The 24,881-nt window shown below is 38.2% G+C and overlaps 1 protein-coding gene across 8 annotated transcripts in view; it reads left to right on the top strand.

Annotated features, from left to right (window-relative positions):
- Positions 1-24,881, top strand: part of PAM (peptidylglycine alpha-amidating monooxygenase) — a 180,562-nt gene that overhangs the window by 113,588 nt on the left and 42,093 nt on the right. For 5 of the 8 annotated variants that reach the window (XM_010831969.1, XM_010831967.1, XM_010831968.1 and 2 more), the window contains exons 14-15: positions 12,789-13,109; positions 21,074-21,203. In XM_010831969.1, coding sequence (XP_010830271.1) covers positions 12,789-13,109; positions 21,074-21,203 — 451 coding nt within the window. The remainder of the gene's footprint in view (positions 1-12,788; positions 13,110-21,073; positions 21,204-24,881) is intronic. The other 3 variants (XM_010831972.1, XM_010831973.1, XM_010831974.1) reach the window with 1 other exon arrangement.

Below are 24,881 nucleotides of genomic sequence, written 5' to 3' on the forward strand. Positions count from 1 at the left end.
TGCTAAAGCTGAAACTCCAGTACTTTGGCCACCTCATGCGAAGAGTTGACTCATTGGAAAAGACTCTGATGCTGGGAGGGATTGGGGGCAGGAGGAGAAGGGGACGACAGAGGATGAGATGGCTGGATGGCATCACTGACTCAATGGACATGAATCTCAGTGAACTCTGGGAGTTGGTGATGGACAGGGAAGCCTGGCGTGCTGGGATTCATGGGGTCGCAAAGAGTCGGACACGACTGAGTGACTGATCTGATCTGATCTGAAGGAATGAGACTCCCATTTAGTCCATTCAGCTTGTAAAATATTTCAGTGGAAACTGAGGCTGGACTATGTTTTCTTTTTGAAGTTGAGTTGATCAAGTAAGACTTTGAAACCTCTGAAAGATTAGAAACCTAGAGGTCTTATTAGCAGAGTAACCTTAAATATTAGATTTAACCAATTCTTTTCAAACAGTAAGATTTCAGGAGGTGCCATATATGTCTAAAAACCAAATGCTATGATATACTTTTATATATTGCTGTTTGTTTACCCTTTTGTGTTTGATAGCATATACATATAATATTAAGAAGTTTAAATATATGCTTATATATTTATATTGGGCTATATACCCAGTATAGTCTTAATGGTTTCAGAGAAGAATTCTAAGGATACATAAATTATTTTCCTCTAGTTGCCATTTTATTCTACTTATGAATAAAAATGCTATTAAGTTACTTAACTTGGGAGGAAGAAACCATTAGGCTGACTCAGTTTTCATACTGCAGGAAAAAAAGCTATGGTATTTATATGTTGAAATTAGTGGGTCCATCAGAATGTCACGTCCAGGATTATGTGAAGACAAATACTTCACCAAAAGCCATTTCAGTGGCCAATGTAGCCTCTCTATTCTTCTGCTGGTCTTTGGGGGATCACCAGCCTGGAATTTAAAGAGAAATACAGAAATATTTCAAATGTGTATTTGTACACATCATCCATTTGATTCACTAATGAGATCAATCTATCTCCTTGCAATACACAGGGCAAATCTACTCATTACTGAGAGAGTGTCCTATTTTTCTCAGAGATGTTTGTTTGCACAAATATCTATTTGTATTCATTCCCTGAGGTGTTAAATTAACCAAGTAGCTGATAGGAGGGCTCTAATAATTCAAATAAATTACACCATGTAGGCTGATTTTAAAAGAAAGTCCTCAGACTTAACCCTTTGCCTTATTTTGGTGTTCTGGCCAGAACAATTTATGTTCAAATACTCCTCCTAGTTGTATTGATTCTTTGAATATTTTAAATCTCTGATAAATAAAAGTCCTAAATTATTTCAGTTGTGCTAGCCATAAACTAACATACAGCATTAATGTTGGTCACATGGATATAAAACTGCCATTAGAAATAGAACAGTTAAGGAGCAGGAAAGAAAAGACCCAAAACATTAGAGGACATGTACCCAAAGGTAATCTCTGAACCCTTCAATGGCTAAATAATAGAGAAAGCCCTACCTGGATAGTGCAAACAATTTTTTTTTTTCTGCTTCCTGTCTTGGCAAAGCAGACAGAAAGATAAAGGTCCTGATATATAATATTAAATGCTATGTTGGAAAGAAGGGATGACCTTTATTGAGGTAGTAAAAAAAAAAAAAAGAGGTAGGGGGTGGTGAGACAGAGAAATACTCATATGCTATAGGCTGAAAAAAAGAACTGTACCCATGCCAGAAATGGACAGGAAGTGGTAAGTACCCCCAGCATGGAGAGAAAACAAAAAAATCAAAGCAAACCAATAATCTTTTTAACACAGGTTTATCTAATACTCTGTTTCCCCAGGAAAAATATAATATTTTGTTTTCCTTGAAATTCTAATCACTAAGAATGCTAGCTATTAATTTTTGCCTGAATATTCATCCTGGTTGGAAATTAACTAACAAGGCTGCAAGTTTGAAAGTGACATAAAAGTTGTGTGAATCCATGTAGAGTTGCCCAGCCTGCTGCAGGATCCTTGTCTGCCTTTGTTTTCTCTTGAACAGAATTTTGACCAAAGGCAAATGTATCTTAGACTCCGTCTCAAAAGGTATAATTATGGAAACACCAGAGGAACCTCATTATATGCACATCTTTATCTATCAGGTTGTCCTGGATTATGCAACAGTGGAAAACATTTTAATGAGGCTTTAATTAAATCTGCAGGGATTTTTTTTTTTTTAATAATGTTGTTTGGCTCAGGGCTGGTGCACTGGGATGACCCAGAGGGATGGTATGGGGAGGGAACTGGAGGGGGTTTCAGGATGGGGAACACGTGTACACCCATGGCGGATTCATGTTAATGTATGGCAAAACCAATACAATATTGTAAAGTAATTAGCATCCAATTAAAATAAATAAATTTATATTAAAGAAATAAAAAATAAAAATAAAATAATTTAAAAAAAACAACAATGGAGATGTAAGGGATCCTTAAGGGTACTTTCAAGTATACCTAAAATTTATATGTCAACTTTAGATTTGCCACACTCAATAAGTTTTTATTCCTATCTATATACATTTGAATGATATTACTACATACATGGAAAATACAGTTATAGACACTTCTGTAGATGTGTTCATTCCATGTGATAGTCCTTGTGAAAAGTATGGACAAACAATGCTTCAATTTTACTGGCTCTGCAAATGTAGTAGAAGTATGATCTCAGTCAAGTTACTTTACGTATCTGCACTGCAGTTTCCTTATTATAAAATGGCAGTACATAACTGACTAAAACCTCAAAGTATAGTCAATCAAATAAAATTGTGTGTGCAAAAAAATGTAGATTAAAAAAAATTAAATAAAAATCATATTCATTATAGAAGATATGGAAATTATAGAAAGGTATAAAGAAGTAAATAAAAATCATCCATAATCCCTAGAAATATGGATGTATATGTATACCCTGTATGTGAATTCTGTATTATACATATGTACATACATTATTTTTGAAATATTTAGATCATATGTATGCAGATTTTTATATCTTCTTTTTAAAATACTGTATCTTGTGTATTTCTTCCAACTATAAAAATTATTGGCATGCGTGACTTTCAGTGGTTGCATAATATATGTATATTCATGCCCATAGTGCTTTAAAAATAGCCATTTTGTTTATAAGTAAGCTTATGTGAATGAGTGAATGCAGAAACGCACTAATAGATATTCAGAACAAACGAAAATGTCACCATGCCTTGAAAATGTTGTTAGTGAAGAATTCCCTGTGTTTGTAATAAGGACAATGAGCTAAACAATAAAACCCAATTAGACAGTGATTCTGGGTGGAGGAAATGAATCCTAGATTATACAGAATGAGAAAGGTGTTGAGATTTTCCAGAGCAGACACATACAAATGTATTCCTTCCTTGTGTGTTTCGGTTGGCACTTTTAGAAAACATGTTTTTTCCTCTTTTTTTCTTATGCTTTATGATTCTTTTCATAAACGTTGTCTATACCAAAGGTACAACCTGAACCTTCTGGTAATATTGTCTAGGCAAGGAATGTGGGCTGAAATTAAGAGGCATGCCAGCTGTTAAGAATTCTGAATTTTGAGTGTTTCTTTTCTTTAAAATTCAAAACATAGATCTAATATTGAAACTTATATTGATTGTATTGGGAAGATTTTAGGCCTTAAAAAAAAACTGAAGGCAGAATTGAAAGTCAAATCTACAATAGTGGTGTGTCCTTGTTATTGTACATTATTCTCTGGACAGCATTTCTTTTTCAGCAGAAAGAACCTTTAGTGTGTTTTATTCAGTTTGCTCCAAACTCTTCTCATTGTAGTCTTCATGCCCTCATATAATCAATCTTTCTACTCAAAGGTCAGCATGAGCTTCTGGATTCCCAAGGCAGGAGGAATATGACAAAAATACAATTTGTAGAGGGAAATCACTCCATGGCCCCAGATAGTTAAAGGTCTTCAGACACCTTCTGTGAAACAGAATAATTTCACAGTGGTTTTATGCTAACAAAAATGAATTACCATTGGCATGTTTTATCAAACAAGCAGAATCAAGGGAACAAGGTTGCAAGTTAAAAAGACAATAGTGTGCTGTGAAGCTTATTAAAGTAACAGTTGATAAACCATTTATGAGAAGAGTGACATACAGGCTGGGCTTAGTGGTTAAAATTTAATTCCTTTGTTGTTCAAAATAGGACCCTCCTTTCATTCTGTAATAAAGTCCCAATGACTTTAGTAGCATCTTCTTAGGTAATTCCAAGCATTCTCAATGCACTTTGCTATTTTAAGGAAAAAATAAGTCTTGTTTCTCTTTCCAGTCACTAAAAATTTATCGGTTTGTTATGATATATGAGCAGCTCACAAATTTTTATTTATTGAACTCATCTATCAAATGCAATTTTAAATACCCCCCAAGGCTCTGGGAAGCTGAGTGAATGCTCTTTTGAATTGGTTTCCTGATAACAGAATAAACAGATGTGGATGATCGTTTGTCACCTAGTTGGTGTTTCCAGTATAGATCAGTGTGTATGGCAGTCACAAAAGTCATTTCCTGACTTCTTTTCTTATATTTGTCTTATTTTCCTAAACAAACAAAAACAAGGTAAAAAGCCCCTTTCTGCTTCTGATCATTTCCCAATTAGATGAATCCTATAGAAGGAAAAAGTAATAAAGTTGACTTTACTTGTGATCCTTGAGCTAGTTGCCATGATCTTGTGTTTTATGTCTCTGAGGCTAGTAGGATAGATATTGTGGGTTCAGCTCAGTTGCTCAGTCGTATCCGACTCTTTACAACCCCATGAACTGCAGCACACCAGGCCTCCCTGTCCATCACCAGCTCCTGGAGTTCATCCAAACCCATGTCCATTGAGTCGGTGATGCCATCCAACCATCTCATCCTCCATCGTCCCCTTCTCCTGCCTTCAATCTTTCCCAGCATCAGGGTCTTTTCAAAAGAGTCAGCTCTTCACATCAGGTGGCCAAAGTATTAGAATTTCAGCTTCAACATCAGTCCTTCCAATGAATACTGAGGACTGATCTCCTTTAGGATGGTATGGTTGGATCCCCTTGCAGTCCAAGGGACTCTCCAACAGCACAGTTCAAAGGCATCAATTCTTCAGCACTCAGCTTTCTTTATAGTCCAACTCTCACATCCATACATGACTACTGAAAAAACCATAGCCTTGACTAGATGGACCTTTGTTGACAAAGTAATGTCTCTGCTTTTTCATATGCTGTCTAGGTTGGTCATAACTTTCCTTCCAAGGAGTAAGCATCTTTTAATTTCATGGCTGCAGTCACCATCTGTGGGTTAGTAATAAGTAAACAGTCAGTAAGCCAAATCACCTTTAACCAGAAGGGAAAGTGTCAGCTCTACCTGAGTCATAAACCAAGATATGAAAGTCTGAAAAGAAATGCTTTCATTTATCATTCCTTGTATCCCTCTTATTACAGTTGTTGTTGCATGGTTATAATCTCATTAGCTTAGTTACTTGGCATATTTTGTTAAATTGCTAATGAATATCCTGTTTATTCTCCATGTACCATAGAAATCACAGAGCAATAAGCAGCAACAAGAACTGTTTGTTTTAGGTAATGAAGTACTAGTGATTTCTGTGGAAAATGGGAGTTTATATTCTGAAAGATTACCAAAAGGTTTTGATCATTTTAAAAATAATAAAATGCCTGCCAGAATTAAGATTCTATGTGTCTAAAAGTAGGGGTACTTATTTTTTAATCCAGTAATCTTAAAATATTTTTTAAGTATGGGGTAGTTTTTCAAAGGATGTTTCCCTCTCATTTACTTTGATCTCACCGTATTTCTGAAAGTAAACCAGAGAAATTTCTGTACTGCTGGAAGGGAATAGTGAGTGGTCCCAACTAAATAGAAGAATGTCTGTTGAGCTGTGAGATAGTTAATGCAAGCAAACAGTAACAGACTTGGAGTTTAATGGCAGTGCTTTAGGTTTCCTTGCATTATGCTGCATAGTTTCCTGATGCGGTAGCTGCTCCTTCTCTTGTGGTTCCCAAATACCAAACCCGCTTAGCCAAACGACTTACAGACCTAGAGCATTTCTGCATTTCTTAAGATAAGAATCAAAGTTTGACGTGAGGAGAAGAAAGAAATGGAACTCATTGCAGTCTAAAATCATCAAGGAAGTATTTTTTATCTTTACTAATGCAGTACCCAAGAGTGGCATTTTTAAAACATTATTCATTCCAGAATCACTTATTGAATATCTGCTGTGATGGGAACAGTACTAACTACTGGAAATATGATAATGAATAAGAAATGAGAGGGGTTTTTTTAATATAAAATCATATTTGTAGCTTGCCACTTGTCCCTTCTCAGATAATTTAAATGTACAAAAAAGTTTTTTAGAATACCTTAGAGAATTTTATTATACATGTAAGGTATATTGCCAGTGGTAAGTGAAAATTCTTAAAAAGAATAGAAAATAGAAAACTCATACTTTCTAAAACCAAAAACCAGTCATTATTCTTTAGGCCAGCATTGTTCAAATCAGTGCCATATATGTATGTATTGATTCTTTTATTAGAGTCTTACACAGTTGTAAGAAAAAGACAAGCTAGGATAGGACAGAAAATAAACTTCTTCAATTAGAGAATAAATCTTGAGCACCTGTTCTCAGAAGACTACTACTTTAGAAAGAAAAAGATTACTATGGTGAGAATGACAGGTCCGAGGTGAGTTCACAGAGAAGAGTTCTGGCTGCTGCAGAACAGACAGGGAAACCTGGACCCAGTGCCCTTAGAAGGCAGGCCCCTCGGCCAGGCTGCCTCCTTCAGACCCGGTTCAGCATCCTCAGCAGTGCGCCTTAGTACCGTGCCACTGCTTTCCTCATCTGAAATGACTACTTCATGGAGGCCAAATGCATTCTGTAGTATGAAGGACCCCGTAAAGTGACCTGCTCATGCAAAGCTCTCAAAAAATATTAGCTGTTATTACTATTACTGTCTTTTGCAGTTTATAAAGTACTTCCTCATATGTTATCTCTGTCAGGAGTAAGTAGGGTAATTATACATCCCAGTTTTTCTAGGACCAGTTTATGGCTAGAATAAATATTAATAGCACCCCTTTCTTTCTCAAATGTGTCCCAGTTGGAAATTAAATTATACGGTCCCCTTAGCAGCAAGACCCAGAGTAGAGTTAGGAAATACTGTCCCGGAACACACTGGTTGACAGAGCTGAGGAAAAGGAGTCATGCCCGGGTAGTATTGAGGGGAGGCAGGCTACCTTCAATCATGAGTCATTTGCACAAAGATAGAGCATTTTTAATACCAAGTCCAAACAGATTTTTCTGTCGAAGGCAGGGTTGAGGATTTGCCCAGAAGAATAAGGGGTAGAGTCTTTCAACATGACAGTTACAGGGTGATAAGCATCTCAGATGAGTAATTGTGGTAGGGAGGGAAAAGGTGATGTTGACATACAGCATCAATGAATCACATGACTTCATGATTCACTGGTGAGAGAACAATGAATTTAGTTTTCCAGATTGATTGTCCTAAAACATGGTTTAATACTGAGACACTATTTTTTTTAAAGTATGGGGAGAAGAGGAAGAGTTCTGGTTTGGTCCTATTGAGTTCAAAGTCACATTGAAGTGGGTATTCAAGCGAAGTGGAAATTTCCAGATGACAGTTTTATATACCACTAGGATCTAGGTACTAGTCAGAGTCATTTGTCAAATGTAGCAGCTTAAGCTTTGTGAGTGTCCGAGACTACTTAACAGAAAGAGGTCTTCAGTTCAGTTCAGTCGCTCAGTTGTGTCCAAGTCTTTGCAACCCCATGGACTGCAGCACGCCAGGCCTCCCTGTCCATCACCAGCTCCCGGAGTTTACCCAAATTCCTGTCCATCGAGTCGGTGATGCCATCCAACCATCTCATCCTCTGTCATCCCCTTCTCCTCCTGCCTTCAATCTTTCCCAGCATCAGGGTCTTTTCAAATGAGTCAGCTCTTCACATCAAGTGGCCAAAGTATTGGAGTTTCAGCTTCAGCATCAGTCCAGTGAACATTCAGAATTGATTTCCTTTATGATTCACTGGTTGGATCGCCTTGCAGTCCAAGGGACTCTCAAGAGTCTTCTCAAACACCACACTACAAAAGCATCTATTTTTCAGCACTCAGCTTTCTTTATAGCTCAACTCTCACATCCATACATGACTACAGAAAAACCATAGTTTTGACCATACAGACCTTTGTTGGCAAAGTAATGTCTCTGCTTTTTACTATGCTGTCTAGTTTTGTCATAGCTTTTCTTCCAAGGAGCAAGCATCTTTTAATTTCATGGCTGCAGTCACCATCTGCAGTGATTTTGGAGCCCAAGAAAATAAAATCTGTCACTGTTTCCATTGTATTGTTTCCCAATCTATTTGCCATGAAGTGATGGGACCAGATGCCATGATCTTAGTTTTTCAAATGCTGCGTTTTAAGCCAGCTTTTTCACTTTCCTCTTTCACTTTCATCAAGAGGTCTTTAGTTCTTCTTCACTTTCTGCCATCAGGGTGGTGTCATCTGCATATCTGAGGTTATTGATATTTCTCCCAGCAACCTTGTATCCAGTTTGTGCTTCATCCAGCCCAGCATTTTGCATGATGTACTCTGCATATAAGTTAAATAAGCAAGGTGACAATATATAGCCTTGATGCACTCCTTTCCTGATTTGGAACCAGTCTGTTGTTCCATGTCCAGTTCTGTTGCTTCTTGACCTGCATAGAGATTTCTCAGGAGGCAGGTTAGGTGGTCTGGTATTCCCTTCTCTTGAAGAATTTTCCACAATTTGTTGTGATCCACACAGTCAAAGGCTTTGGTGTGGTCAATAAAGCCCAGGGTCGAAAACACCAGCGTTTCCATATATTGAACAAAATAAGAGGAAGCAAAGATGACAGGTGAAGACCTGGAAAGAACATATTAGAAGGAGAGTTTCTGAAGGGACTTTAAAAGTGCCATGTGCCACCAGTAGTCAGGATGAAGAGTCTATTGGCTTTGGCAACTAGGAGCTCTTAGGTGACTCTTGCCATACAGGAGTTAAGTAGGGAGTGGAAGCAGATACCTTCAGTTTAGGAAGAAAGAGGATGTGAGGAAGGATGAAGCAGCACATCATCCCACACTGTCCAATATGGTAGACACTAACCACGTGTGGTTATTGAAATTTGAATATAAATGAATTAAAAGTAAGCTAACAAAAATTAAGGCTTCCCTGGTAGCTCAGTTGGTAAAGAATCTGCCTGCAATGCAGGAGACCCCAGTTTGATTCCTGGGTTGGAAAATCCCCTGGAGAAGGGAAAGGCTACCCACTGCAGTATTCTTGGGCTTCCTTAATGACTCATCTGGTAAAGAATCTGCCTGCAATGCCGGAGACCTGGGTTCAATCCCTGGGTTGGGAAGATCCTCTGGAGAAGGGAAAGGCTACCCACTCCTGTATTCTGGCCTGGAGAATTCCATGGGCTCTATAGTCCATGGGGTCGCACTCCTGTGTTCTGGCCTGGAGAATTCCATGGGCTCTATAGTCCATGGGGTCGCACTCCTGTGTTCTGGCCTGGAGAGTTCCATGGGCTCTATAGTCCATGGGGTCGCACTCCTGTATTCTGGCCTAGAGAATTCCATGGACTCTATAGTCCATGGGGTCACAAAGAGTTGGACACGACTCAGCAACGCTCACTTCAGTCGTATTAGCTGCGCTACAAGCCCTCCATCGCCCCTTGCATCCAGGAGCCATCCTATTGGGAACACAGGTAAAGACTGTTTCCATTATCACAGAAAGGTGTTGCAGATGGTGCTGGAACTTGTTCCAGAAAGAGGGAAAATGGAAAAACTTGAAAGACATAGTGTGTCAAAAGAGGTCTCTTCTCATCTCCATGACCACTCAAGATAAACACACACGGAGTGTGTGTGTCTATAGCCTGAGTCAGATCTTTGGCAGAGAAGTCATGTCAGAGAAGGAAAGAAAGAGCAGATAGGAAAGGCTCTCAAAGGCTCAGAGAGGGCTGGTACCCAGAACACTGGAGTGGAGATGGTTCTTTCTCCAGAAATAGACTGAGAAGCAAAAGAAAGAACAGATACAACCTTTTTTGGTAAAATCAGGAAGCAAATCATAAATGTAGCCTTGATGACTTGTTGAGAAAATAGAGGGCGTAAACGTAAAAGGGGACTTTTTTCCATATGACAGTCCCAGTACTTCAATAAGAAATGGAATTAATTTTTAAAAATTTTAGGTAAGCCGTAGATTGAAGCAGATGCATGTTGATGTTGCAACTTGAGTTTATATGTTTGTCATTAATAATTATAAGTACAGTTTAGTGATGTCTACTTTATGATATCCACTGGACTGGGCATTTTACATTAACTATCTTCGTTAAATCCACAAAACAATTTTAAAAGTAGCTGTTGTTTTCTATTTGTAAAGGTTAAGTAACTGGCTTAAAGGCACAGAGTAGCTATTAAGTGTCAGGGGTTGGATTCGAACACTAGTGGGAAACGCAGACCAGACCCTGAGTAACAGCAATACAGAACAGGAGCAGAGGGCTGTGGCTGCACGTCGCAGCCGCCCCTCGTCTAGCTGTCCAGGCAGGCTTCTTGGGTACAAGTGATGCCTAAGGAGAATCTGAAGGTTGAGGCCCTGGGGAGAGAAAATGTCTGGGAAGGAGAAACAGCATCTTCTTAGAGTTGACATTCAAGGAAGTAAAGTCCAATATGGCTATAATATAAACTGAAAAAAAAAAAAAAGAGAGAATATTGAGAGATGACGCTGGGGTAGAGACCATCCAACATCCTCCATTTATAGTCTATTCCATCCGCTGTACTCAAGGTTAGATAGACTTCATGAGTCAAGATCTTAATATGACTAAGAAAAATGGTTAGCATTTCCAGATTTCATATATTTCAGACACCAGAAGAGAAAAAGGCTGGGGAAAGGCTGGGCAGGAGCGGGACGGGGGGAACACCTTCCTGGTTTATGTGTAAGACTGTAAGAGATAGCCATCTAGCGGTCTCCTGCATGTAATCTCGAGAAGTGAGTTGCTACTCTGAAGCAGTGTTGTCACAAGGCCAGTGCATTTGTGTGCAGCCAAGCCTATATTACATTGCTAACTTTTTATTTTCCTAACCCAGTGATCATTGTAAATGACCATTCCAAAGGAACCAAGTGCTCTGCATTTGGTACTTTATCAAAGCTTTTAGATTTTTGCTGACAACCCTGAATAACCATGCTTAGTTCTAAGCCTGTGTTCCTTCATCAGCGTTAGCCTAATGTCATGGATTCAGGTTTTAAAATCGCGTTCTTTATCTGTCCCTGAAATCATCTTGTTTTTAGTCACTATATAAAATGTTTCATTGCACAATAGCATATTGAGCTACTTATGTTTAGTGTGTGGGGCAGGAGAATTTCTCAGTAATAGATTTACTTCTCTTCTGTGAGGCAGGATGCCACTGTGGCCTACCACACTCAGGTGCATTGTGATTTGCTTTGTTCATTTTACTGATATTTGTCCTAATACGTGGTAATTATTTTCTGATTGAAGATCTCACCTGGGAGAAGCTGCTTTCATGAGCAAGAATTGAAAGCCTACTTTGAATCATTAAACCAAGATTATTTGCAAATATGCACTGATATATTTTAATAATATATTCTTTAGTGGAATGTATCCCGGTTAAACCAGTTATTATTTTTGTTTTCTGATAATCATAAAAAGAGATTTTATAAATGTTGTCTGATGATGCTATAAATGTAATTAAAGCTTAAGCAAAAGGACTCCACAATCAAAAGTTTCATTAACAGTACTTAATATAGGGTGAGGAAAAGGAAGAACTGTGGGTTACCTTGGGGTTTGGGTTAGAAAAGCTTTATGATTTCATTGAAAATAGAAATGTTTCCTATTCACACAGTTGACTGAATGGATTGAATGGACTTGAAGCCATAATTGTAAATGATGAAGATTAAAATGCTTCATGAACCTTGCATAGTTGTATTTTGAATCTGTCATAATATTTTATAAATAATTGTTTTCATGAAGCTATATTATCGTATCCACATTTACTTCTTAGTACAGGAAGACATGAAATAATATTGCAGTGATGAATCATTCCAATGATACTAGTTTGTTCAAAATCTTCTCTTTTGCTAGAAACTGATTTCAAAATACTCTTTTGTCACAAAATTATTTTTCAGGAACTTGTTCATTTCTTGTTTAAAATGGACGACTAGAGCTACTTAGAGCAGCAGCAGCACAGCTAACAAAATGATAATAAAACTTTGGTTTTCCAGTTGCCACGTGGATGTTATATTTTTTGTGTTTCATAGCACCTGCTCAAAAATATACATTTTATTTTTGTATATTATACTTTAATAGGCTTTTAAAGACAACTTCAAAGGGTTTGCCTGTGCATACAGCTGTTTTCTGATGTAACTGTTGATAATATTTTATTTTGAAAGACCGATGAATTCTGACTTTTAAATCAATCCAACAGCCTTGTGAAAACCATTATTGAAATATCCCATGCAGTCACATATGCATGATTTTATTTCTACTATTTGCTAATAGAGGTTATTTAGTGTTATTAGCTGCTGAGATAACAGAAGGAAATGGGTGGTTTATGAAATGAAATGTGAAGCATTATTATTTTTTCATTGTTCTGGAAAATCGTTTTTTTTTTTTCTCCCCATGCTCCAACATCTGAGAGCAACCTTCTCTCTCACTTATTATCAGGAATCAAGAGATGATATTTTTAAGGCACAACATTTTGTAAATTTTGAAGTCTTATCAACTCCCCACCCCTTCTCTCTTCTCTTTTTTCCACAGGTGATTTCTATTCACTACTTTCCAAGCTGCTAGGAGAAAGGGAAGATGTTGTTCATGTGCATAAATATAATCCTACAGAAAAGGCAGAATCAGAGTCTGACCTGGTAGCTGAGATTGCAAACGTAGTCCAAAAGAAGGATCTTGGTCGGTCCGATACCAGAGAGAGTGCAGAACAGGAGAGGGGCAATGCTATTCTTGTCAGAGACAGAATTCACAAATTCCACAGACTAGTGTCTACCTTGAGGCCTGCAGAGAGCAGAGTTCTGTCGTTACAGCGGCCCCTACCTGGTGAAGGCACCTGGGAACCAGAACACACAGGAGGTGCGTTTAGGTGCTTCTTTTAAAGAATAAAATGTGAGACACTGTGCTCCACATTAGCAAAATCTGAAGGGAATAAAAATTAGTGGGTGAGAAAACTCACCAATGAAAAGGACTTAACCATTAGGAAAACATGATTCTATTTGGATTATCAGATATCACTTTTGTTCGAGTTTTTGTTCTGGTCCAATCCTACATTCATTCCATTTCTGTTCAGTTGATGAGCCAGAACTACCAGGACCCAAACTCTCTGGATCATATGGGGAAGGGCGGCATATGGAATTCAGGAGAACCAATCCTTAACCACATCAACATTGGGACTAAACCAAAAATTCAAACCTAATATATAAAGTTCCACTGGGTGAAATGGTTATACACCACTTCCTTTAAGGTAATTTAATTCCTCTCAGAGGAATCTTACACTTCCAACATTCTCATCCAATTGACTTGTAAAATGTAACCCTTATTATGACTTTGATTTCTTAAGTTCCATTATCAATTATCATCTTAATTGAAAAGCTGAATGGTTATATCTGAAGGGACCTCCAGCAAGTCAGTAACTATCAGATTCATCTTCTAACCAGGATTGGCTTCTGTAATTAGAGGACAATACCTTATTCCCTTCAGGTTTCTGTACCAGCGAGCTATGGATGCCTCATCTTTGTCTTTAATTGTGTTGTGGCTTCTGTGATATTGATCGTGTTTCATGTTACTTGCTAATGTGGAAGGCCAGATCATACAGCATGTGGAGATAATCTCCAGAAAAGTAGCGGGTGTGCATGCATGGCAGCGGTCCATGCGTGGGCTGGAATGGCACAGGCTGCCAGCATGATGTTTTCAAATACAGCTTTGCAGGAAGCCATAAATTATTCAACACCCAACTGATTTTTATTTATAATTGAAAAACAAATTAGCATGCAGTGCCATTTTCTCACACACAGGTTTCAAGCATTGTCCATTAGGACTGGCCTAATAGTCTCTATGAGGTGTTAACTGGAACCCAGATTTTTAACCTCTTCATATTTAAATAGGGTCAGCCCTGCTCTAACTCCTTCTAAATTTACCTAATAAAACTGTTTCCAAAGAGGTGGCCCCTGAACCTCCCCTCGCATCAGAATCACCTAGGATGGTTATGAAAAATCTAGACTTCTGAATCCTACTGAAGAACAACTGAGTTGATATCTCTGAGCACAGTGTCTAGGAATCTGCAGTTTATGATGCCCTTATCTGTTTCATAGACAGACTGGATTGACTGTCTGAACCTCTGTATATAAAAGGGCTTCTTTGGTGAGAATACAATTCTGTTCAAGTTTGAAATGTTAGAGTTCCAGCATGCTTTATTCCATGACTTATCTTTTCTGAATTTTTTTTTATTGAGGTGACATTGGTTTATAACATTATATGTTTCATGTGTACAGCCTTATATTTCTATCTCTGTGTATATCTATCTCTGTGTATTTCTATCTCTGTATACCCTACAGTGTGCCCGCCACCAAAAATTTAGTTTCTAGTTGTCTGTGACTTGCCTTTGTTACTCTTCAGTTTGAAATAATACCATGGTCATTTATAGACATCCTAAGTGTCAGTGTGAAAGTCATAATTTGACTTAAGGAATTATATTCCTAAGACCTACTAAGTTTTTCTAAGAAGGAAATACTTAAAACACTCAAAATACAGTTACTGGCCAAGTCTCCACATTCCTTTCGAGGTGGTAAAAATGGGAGTGCCCAGAATAAAAATGTTTCTTCAAGATCCGGTTCAGGAAGTTTCCTTTCATTCTAAGTATGTGGGTGAATGTCATTGAAATAAAGCAACGAGTTAGAGAAACATACAATACAAACTCTAGTTACAGGAAGAAAATGTGCATGTATTTCCTTTCTGAAATGACTTATTTTAGTGTTATTTCACTACTCTGATTCCAAATTTTTATAAAATTAAATGCAAAATAGCAAAGCCCACATTTAGATAAGCTATTTCTAAAAATCCTTTCAATTTTCTTTCACTTTTTACTATAGCACAATGTAATATCTGACTTTAATTGAAGAAAACACTTAGTAAATGGTATACTATGTTAATAATTATGATTATAGTTGCTATCATTAGTGTCATGTTGGAGTAAGATTTCAAAAATTTAAACACCAAAGTAGTAGAACTGAATATTAATTATTTTAGCCTAAGCAGCATCCATGAGAGAATTTTCTTACAATATGTAGGAAAGCTGCAAAAGTCGACACTCTAAGTTGATTAACAAAATATAACTTAGCAGTGTTCGATCATAATGAGAATTTGTGGCTCTTCAAATAACTGGTCATGTACATTGATCTGCCTTGATGTTTCTCTATAATGTGTGATGTACAGTGTGGCAGTGTGCAACCTAGTAAGTTGGGAAGCAGATACACTCCTGTTTACTCTTAGTACACTTTGGTTTCTACCATTAGTTTGATGTCTGTATTAAGACAGCATTCATAGAGGAGAAAGAAAATCACAGTCTCTTTTCTGGTTGCCTTCTGGAAACTAGACTCTTTGAAAAATAAATTTTAAACTATCAATAGCTATTCTCTTCCCTGTTGAATTTAACTGGACTACTATTTGCTAGCATATGGAAGCCTGATTTGACATATGCTGTACACCTTTGGACATCAGCAAATACATCTGCATTTGTGTGATACCTCCCACAAGATGAGAGAATGTGCAGTCTTTAAATATTGTTATGGTGCATTTAAATTTTACTTAATTTCTACGGACAATTTTTTCTTGGCTCAGAAGCCATACTTTTAACATATTTCTGTCATGCTGGCTCTAGGTTCAAGTTTTATAGAATTCCCAGAGTGAAATAAAGCATTCACTAGGCTGAATTTTCTGGAGAAGGCAATGGCACCCCACTCCAGTACTTTTGCCTAAAAAATCCCATGGACGGAGGAGCCTGGTAGGCTGCAGTCCATGGGGTCGCTAGAGTCGGACACAACTGAGCGACTTCACTTTCACTTTTCACTTTCATGCATTGGAGAAGGAAAAGGCAACCCACTCCAGTGTTCTTGCCTGGAGAATCCCAGGGACGGGAAGCCTGGTGGGCTGCCGTCTATGGGTCGCACAGAGTCATGCAGGACTGAAGCGACTTAGCAGCAGCAGGCTGAATTTTCATCTCTGGAGGAAAGGAGAATAATGAAAACAAAAATCTATGATAAAATCATTTATAGAGGAAGAAACCCATTTATAGAAGCATAGAAAGGATACATGCCATGTATCCAAAATGCCACAGTTCAGTCAACCAGCATTCAAACCCAGGCAGATTTGCTCAGTCTCGGTTTTTAATTACTTTATTACTCTGTCTCACAATAAAATAATAGATAGGCTGTTTTTTTTTTCCAACCTTCCCATCACCTTATCTACAGTTGTAATAACTCTAGGTGTAGAATGCCTTTGGTCATACTTTCTCAATCAATATCAAAACAATTTGATTAAGGTGAAGATTCACTTGCAGTTAAATTTTTAAAAGAAAAGGAAGTCCGCTAATACTTCTGAGCCCCTGGTTATGTCTTAACTCTCTTACTCACTTCACTCCCACTAAATAAGACAGTATAATTAATTCCTGTTTTCTTTCTCACTTAAGTATAAATATTTCTTTTAGTCTTAGTTAATTATAGTTATTGTTGGCACTTCTGATGAATAACAATCCCTGACCAAAATAAGGCATCTTTTCATCACTAAATGCAAATCTACTTGTGTAGAAAAAGCAACAATTTTATTTCGTTCTTGTTGAAATCTACTGATTTCTGTAGGATCTTCTCCTTAAGATTAAATATAAAGAGCCTTGTTACAGTAAAGTTAAGTCATAGCCTAGGTTTGACATTATATTTTTTTCTCAAATTTTTTTGTCTAATTCTGTTAGTCCTATGTACACAGATAAAGGAATGCCCTTTTAAATGCTTGTTAATAATTTCATATGAAAGCAGCATTGATTGCTAACATTAATCTTTCTGGGTAAGATATAATTCATTAATCTGCTTAGTGATTTATTGATACAGTTTTAGTTTTAATGTTAAATTTTTTTCTGAAAGTAACTTTTTAAAAATATATGGTAGAATATGAGGCTGTCCATTTACCTTTATTTATAATGAATGCAAAGATTTTTCTGAAATAACCCTGTCATTTGATATCTGAATTTAGCGCAGCTGACACTTGGAGTTGGGAATGGCTTGCCCAAGGTCATATGTAAGAAATCTGTATTTAATTTTCAAATTAAGACTGTCAGTTTACAACATTAGTCATATATGCTAATGAATTACTTCTTAAGTAAAGTCTAAGAGGAATCTGAACTGGAATCTCTAACTTTTCCATGATTAAAAATGTCAAGTTTAACTTAGAACCCAAATACATTTTATCAGACAGTTTTTAATAAGGATTTGAAATATTTTTGAGGGTTAGAAAATAATCACCCTTGCTATTGATGGCCAGAGTCTTTTATAAATACAGAAAATAATCTGGGGTTCTGTCCGAGCATCCTATAATTCTCTTATAAAGATGGGCAGGGCTTGTGAAAGCATTAATATTTATTCCATATGCATACACCGCTAGTCCTCCATGACTGCTTTGATTCTTGATCACTTCATCTTAAAGAGAACAGCCTTTAACTGGGTAATAATGAAAAAAGATGATGACACTGGAAGCAGAAACATCAATTCACAGAGCTAGTGTTCACAGAAGAAAATGTGAACTCAGTTTTCCTTTAACTGTTTGGGAATTTGTAATTAACACAGAGACCTAGGTTTTCAGGTCCTGAAAGTTTTGAGGTCTTAGCTAGGTAATCTTAACATATGTGCAGTGATGTTTTTAATGAAATTTAAAGTAACTTAATATAATTTCTCTGAATGTTCTTGCCATGCACAAAACAGTTCTTCTTTGCACTGACTCAGTACTGAAAGAGCCACGTTTCTCACATTGTTAATCCTCATATATTTCCTCATGTATCACCTTAACTGTTTTGAAAATTTACCAAAAGTGTATAAATGTGCCCTAGATAGTTATCCTGCTTTTTCATCTTGAAAGTTTCCAACTGAAGGGAATTCTTGTAAGTGACAGAATAGGTTGTTAACAACCTATTAGTCAGTGCTTTTTGCAGATTTTGAGAGTTTACCAATCTAAGGTCAGTGACAATATGGGATTATTCACAGCTAGATTGAAGTTCTTTACACAGTATTTCATGTATTTTATGAAATCCTCATTTGAACCCAGAATAGTATATTTATTTAGGACAGCGCATATTTTCTATCAGAAGGAGCATCTCTAAATCTTCATGAGCGCCTCGCTTCCAGTCCTTGTTGTAGACCACTGGATAAAAAAGGTCCAGGAAACATGAGATTTGTTGATTGCCATCAATGAAAATAATTAGCCAATTAACATTTTTTTATTGAGTCTCTTCACGGTGTCTTCAGCACAATGCTAGGCGTGAAAAGACGTGGTGCCGGTGAGCTATAAGATGCTAAGGGTGTTTAAATGCTAGTGGACAACATAAGCAAGTAGAAAGTGGAGCATAGAGTTCAGTTTAGCGCATTTATTAGGCCAGTACCATGGGCCAGGCCCTGAGCAAGACTAGTGACAAAACAGGGAATAAGACAGGATCTCTGCCCTCACAGAATTTCACCTAGTTGAAGTGGTGTTGGGCTCTGAGAAGCCGATGAAAGCAATTAAATATCTCAGTTGTTATGAGGTTCAAGGTTCAAGATCCAGAATCTTCAGGAGCTGCTGACTGCATGCAGAATGGCCACCAAAAAGGACCAGCTGTAACTGAGATGAGAATGAATGAAGTACAGCTTGAGATTCATGCCACTTTAAAATGATTTAAAATAGTTTCTTTGGGGAATCCATCTATACATCTCTAATTATCATCCGTAGACCCTGTTTCCTGAGTTCACTTTCAAAAACACACTTTTATCCATGCCACCCCGTGCTTGAAAGCCATCGGTGGCCCTGCAGTTTGCTTCCTTTTCTCCTTATCACAAACGTGTAGATGATTAGTGCTGTTCATCCAAGCAGCCCCACTCATTTCCACTGCTGTGCCAATTTAGGCATGCCAGCTGTAAGTCTGCCCCCTTCTCCCCAGCTCAGGAAGACAGCAAAATACACAGGATTAAAAATGATATTCTCACGTGCTCTAGTATGTTTCAAAGGTAAATTATTCCCAAGCTCTGGGCTTTACTCCTATTAATAAAGTACTTGCAGCATACCTCAGAATTAATCATAGTATAGATCAAGACACCACAGCGTAGAGCTACTCTCATTCATTGTTAAATCCATACTCTTCCTTGTGCTTAACAATATATCTTCCAGTCTACACTAGGTCTTGGGGTCTGTTTAATCCTGCTTCTCACTTCCATACCCCCACCTGATGTACACAGATGTCTTTAAAGATATACAGATTACTTAAAGATCTTGAAACATTCTGCAGTTATAAACATCCTCCCTCTCCATCTTTCTGACTACCTGCTTCTGTATTTGATAAACCTTTAAGAGAGAATCCCTACCCTCTCCCAGCCAAGCCTCAGAAAAGATGATGGGCCCTTTCCCGTGTTCCGGCACCACACTGTGTCATGAGTATTTGCTTTCTGTTGGTTTTTTCCCTCATTTTATCCTATGAGTCCCTCCAGGCTCCAAGCCATGCTGTACTTGTGTTCCCAGAATCTCGCATAATACCTTACGTAGACAGTCCACTTAGGGGTTATTTGTTGAAGATGTATCAGCAAAGGTTATAGGCAAAAGTGTTCTAGTCATCGTATTGATTGTGATATATTTTGTTAATTTTTATTTAAAAAAAATTAAACCTACAAAGGTAAGAACATCTGGAGTGGAAAGGTACCGTTTCCTTTTTCTGTAGTTAAGAGAATGACTTTAAAGTGTTTATTCTCACACTGGCATCCTCTCAAGTTTTCAGAAGCTGATTATATGAGTCCTGGGTGTCCCTTTCTTCCTCCAATCTTGAATGTTTATCTTTGAGAATCACTGCATGTTGCCACATCCTCCAGTGTACGGGCAGGAGAGGGACTCCAATTGCTTTTTTAGTTCTCAGTGTCTCTCCTGAAGCATTTCAGAGAGAAGGAAATGTTGCCATTGATACAGAGGATTTCACAGTATCTTCTTAACTTTCTATCCTGTTAGTAGAGCTCCTCTGTACCTCATACCTCTTTACTCATGAGCATTTTTATAAAAGGGATTAGCACAATTGAACTTAGGTATTCTCTTAAGTATAAATGCATTCTAAATAGAAGTGAGAGTAATTGATACATCATTCAGTCATAGAATGTCTGTTATTTTTTCCTTTCTCATGTTAGGAAACAGTGAAATATAAACCGTGAAAAAGTATCTCTCCATTCCCATTGTTATAGGAACACTGAGGCTGGGCGAAATGAAACTGGAATCTTACATAGTTCCTGTACAGGGGATTATCAATGATGGTTTCTTATAGGGTCTAATATATATTGAACACCCACAGTTTACACAGAAGTTAGGTGAGAGAGAGAGAGAGACAGCTGCGCACACACACAGACACACACACACAGAGGCTTATTGCCCAAGAATGCTATTCATTTAAAGGCTTTGCGTTAAAATGATATTATCCATATTACCATATTTTCCAAAGATACTAGTTAACGGTATGAATCTTGAAGAAGGTAGTCTCCAATTTGCTCCTTAATGACTGAAGGATAAACTGGTTTTATAAGGCATCTTATCAACAGGAAAAGAGCATTTAGTCCCCAAACAGGTTCACAGTCACTTACTTATTCATGGCCCAGGAGGCTACACTTTGGCATGTGCATGCGGTATATGTTACGTAGAGCACGCTTGTTTTTGTTTGTTTGTTTGTTTTTTGCATCTAGTGACGTTACTGCATGAACTTCTTACAATCATTGTGAATCTTCGTGGAGATATACTGACTTTCTTTTTTACACTAAATGTATGGGTTTCTCTTTTAGATTTCCATGTAGAAGAGGCACTGGATTGGCCTGGAGTATACTTGTTACCAGGCCAGGTTTCTGGGGTGGCTCTGGACCCTCAGAATAATCTCGTGATTTTCCACCGAGGTGATCACGTCTGGGATGGAAAGTAAGTAATCATTTTTCCTTCAAGAAGTAAATGAAAGTAAAAACAGCATGCGTCGCTTCCCATTAAACTAAGAATAATGGTGAGAGTACTATGAAGGTTCTTTTTGAACATAATGTTTGTGAACACAACGTGTTCTTTTAATATATGATTGTGATACACAGGAAAGAGGCGGTCTTGTGCATTTGGAAACAATTAAGATGGTTTCACAAGCTAGTTTATGGAAGGAGGGCAAGAAGTCCGTGATTCTGCCTACTTCCCTGGTGGCTCAGATGGTAAAGCGTCTGTCTGCAATGCAGGAGACCTGGGTTCAGTCTCTGGGTTGGGAAGATCCCCTGGAGAAGGAAATGGCAAACCACTCCAGTACTCTTGCCTGGAAAATCCCATGGACAGTGGGGCCTGGTAGGCTACAGACCATGGGGTCGCAAAGAGTCAAAGACAACTGAGCGACTTCACTTTCACTTTCTGCCTACTTAGCATTTTGCTCTCGTCTCCTTGAAGCCACCTCCACACTCCTAAGGAGAGAAATATTAAAGAAATTAGGACAGTACATGGCTGAGGCATTTCAAGACTTCAGAAGAAGTGCATCATGGTAAATGATCAACTCAGAAAAGTTACTGGTTGACTGCAGTAAAGCACTTCCTTATCTCCCTGTGCTGGGTATTGAACCGTCTTGAGGCCACTGGGCTCTCGCTTTCCCTGAGGCCACTCCATGGCAGTGATAACAGTGCCTCCTGGGGAATTCTGTGGTTGGAGCCGCGTGGCCACCATATGTATAGAAATAGTACCTTGCCCTCACGTGTTCCTGTAGATCATTTCTTTTACACAAATGCTCTCTTTTCAAGAGCACTGGAGACTTAATAACACCGAAACTCACGCTCCTGCTTTTCCCTTGGGGTTTCTCTTTCCAACCTTTTATTCTGCCTTCCAGTATCTTATAGGGATTTTTGGTTTAAAAAATGTCTAACATTTATTGAGTTGTTTGCTGTGCCTCTGTGACTGTTCTAAATGTTTGCGTGAATTACCTCCCAGCAGTTAGGCACGGTTAGTACCATCACGATTCACATTTTACAGGTGAAGAAATCCAGAGAAGATGAGTGTTTTGCCCCACGTCTCACAGGTAGCCCAGCACAGGCGGGCTTCAGTCGCTGTCCGTCTGACTCAGCGTTGGCGCACTTACCCACTTTGTCCTACTCGCTTCCTTTTAGAGGATTGTGAACACATTTACGGGATTGTATTTTTCAACTCTGGCTCCAAAGTTTATCAGTGTATCTTAATTCTCCTAAGTATTGAATATCCATTTATTCATCTGTTTTATCACAAATTTTCATATAAAGGTGGATTTTTAACTATCTTGTGAGTTAAGTGTAATGAATCTTCTTCTTATTTCAAGTGTACAGCTAAAGGGTTTCATTTGGAAAACTGAGGATCCACACACACAGTTCAACTGTTTTTTCCCTCTGTTTTCAGAGATTCTGATGAAACTTAGGCTAAACCTGTGCTGTACATACACATGGACGCAGTTTTCTTGGTGCAGCTGAAGATGAATTCAGTCAGCATTTCAGGGTAGATCGATAGCTTTGATACTGTTTAATTATCCTTTGCAGTTGTCACACTTGAGAATGGAATCTAAGAAAGAGATCACTTCAGAGTTCAAAGCCATCAAGCTCAACATCTCTATTTCTACATCTCTGTTACATCATCTTAGTCATTATTGAACATCTAATGATATTTTAACAAGTGCTTTCAAAAGCAAACTATTACTATTCACTGTAGCATATTCTTCATTTTAATGAATATTACTATATTTTCTGCATGGATTTCTAGCCACATTTTATCAGACGAGAAAATTACAGCATCATTTTCTTCCACTGATACTGTTTCAGCTGGCTAAAGCTAAATTGGACAAAGTCCAATTTTCCATTTTAATGTGATATTCATTCCAAGTAAACAGCAGAGGCTGGAATAGTTTAATAGGGGGAAAAAAGGGATCAGTACAGGCCAGCCTGGGGTAAATGACCCAAGACTGAAACAAGAGCCACATAAGAACATTTTCTGGGACATACATGGCAGTCCCAGCAGAAGACCTGATTTTTCTGGCTTCGTGCTTTCATCTAGATAACCTGCCAGTATCCTGGTAAATAGATTCCAGTTCCATCGCCAAAGCCCTGGTGCGTTTACCCTGATGAATGGCTCTGACAAAGCGGTCTTGTTAAAAATTAAAACTTCAGAACAGGGGTGCTAATTTATACCATTAAGTCTGTTTCTTCTTTCTCCTTTGTCTTTATCGTTCAGGTGTAAGAATATTTGTCATCCCTCTCCTTTTGCCTCTCTTGTATTTCCTGTTGGCCTCTAGCAGCCTTTGCCACCCATGAAAATTCTCTTCGGGCACTCCAATCTCTACTTTAAACACTGTCTGCTTTGTTACTCACAAAGAGATTTAGAAGTGGATTACTCTGCTAGTTGTTTTGTACGTAAATAGATTTGGATGTGCTGATCCTGCTCGTTGAACAGTTGTGCGTGACCATCCTTCCTGTATGTGCAAGTGAATTATATAAAATGGGCGAAGTAATTTTCTTCTCACTCATTGAATATCCAAAGATCGTACAAAGAAAAAGACAGCACTTCCCTGAGGAATTTCTTATGTGCTGGTGAGAGACAATGGAAATTGAAACATGGGGAGGAAATTGCGTTCTTATTGCTACCACGGTTTGTTTAGAAAGATGAGAAATTCTGTATTAATTTTCCTCAGAATCCCATCCTGAGTCTTCTCATGTGCTCAAAACTGTAAGTTCCATAAGGTCAGTCAGTCAGTCCAGTCGCTCAATCACGTCCCACTCTTTGTGACCCCATGGACTGCAGCACGCCAGGTCTCCCTGTCCGTCACCAGCTCCTGGAGCTTACTCATACTTATGTCCATTGAGTCGGTGATGCCATCCAACCATCTCATCCTGTGTCGTCCCCTTCTCCTCCTGCCTTTAGTCTTTCCAAATGAGGGTCTTTTTCAAATGAGTCAGTTCTTCGCATCAAGTGACCAAAGTACTGAGGTTTCAGCTTCAGCATCAGTCCTTCCAATGAACATTTAGGACTGATCTCCTTTAGGATGGACTAGTTGGATCTCCTTGCAGTCCAAGGGACACTCAAGAGTCTTCTCCAACACCACAGTTCAAAAGCATCAATTCTTCAGCACTCAGCTTTCTTTATAGTCCAACTCTCACATCCATACGTGACTACTGGAAAAACTGTAGCTTTGACTAGATGGACCTTTGTTGGCCAAGTAATGTTTCTGCTTATTAATATGCTGTCTAGGTTGGTCATAACTTTTCTTCCAAGGAGCAAGCATCTTTTAATTTCATGGCTGCAGTCACCATCTGCAGTGCTTTTGGAGCCCCCAAAAATAAAGTCCATCACTGTTTCCACTGTTTCCCCCTCTATTTGCCATGAAATGATAGGACCAGATGCCATGATCTTAGTTTTCTGAATGTTGAGCTTTAAGCCAACTTTTTCACTCTCCTCTTTCACTTTCATCAAGAGGCTCTTTAGTTCTTCTTCACTTTCTGCATAAGGGTGGTGTCATCTGCATATCTGAGGTTAGTGATATTTCTCCCAGCAATCTTGATCCCAGCTTGTGCTTCATCCAGCCCAGCATCTCTCATGATGTACTCTGCATAGAAGTTAAAT

This window comes from Bison bison, unplaced genomic scaffold (genome assembly GCF_000754665.1).
Source record: "Bison bison bison isolate TAMUID 2011002044 unplaced genomic scaffold, Bison_UMD1.0 scf7180017864533, whole genome shotgun sequence".
NCBI classification, from domain to species: Eukaryota; Metazoa; Chordata; class Mammalia; order Artiodactyla; family Bovidae; genus Bison; species Bison bison.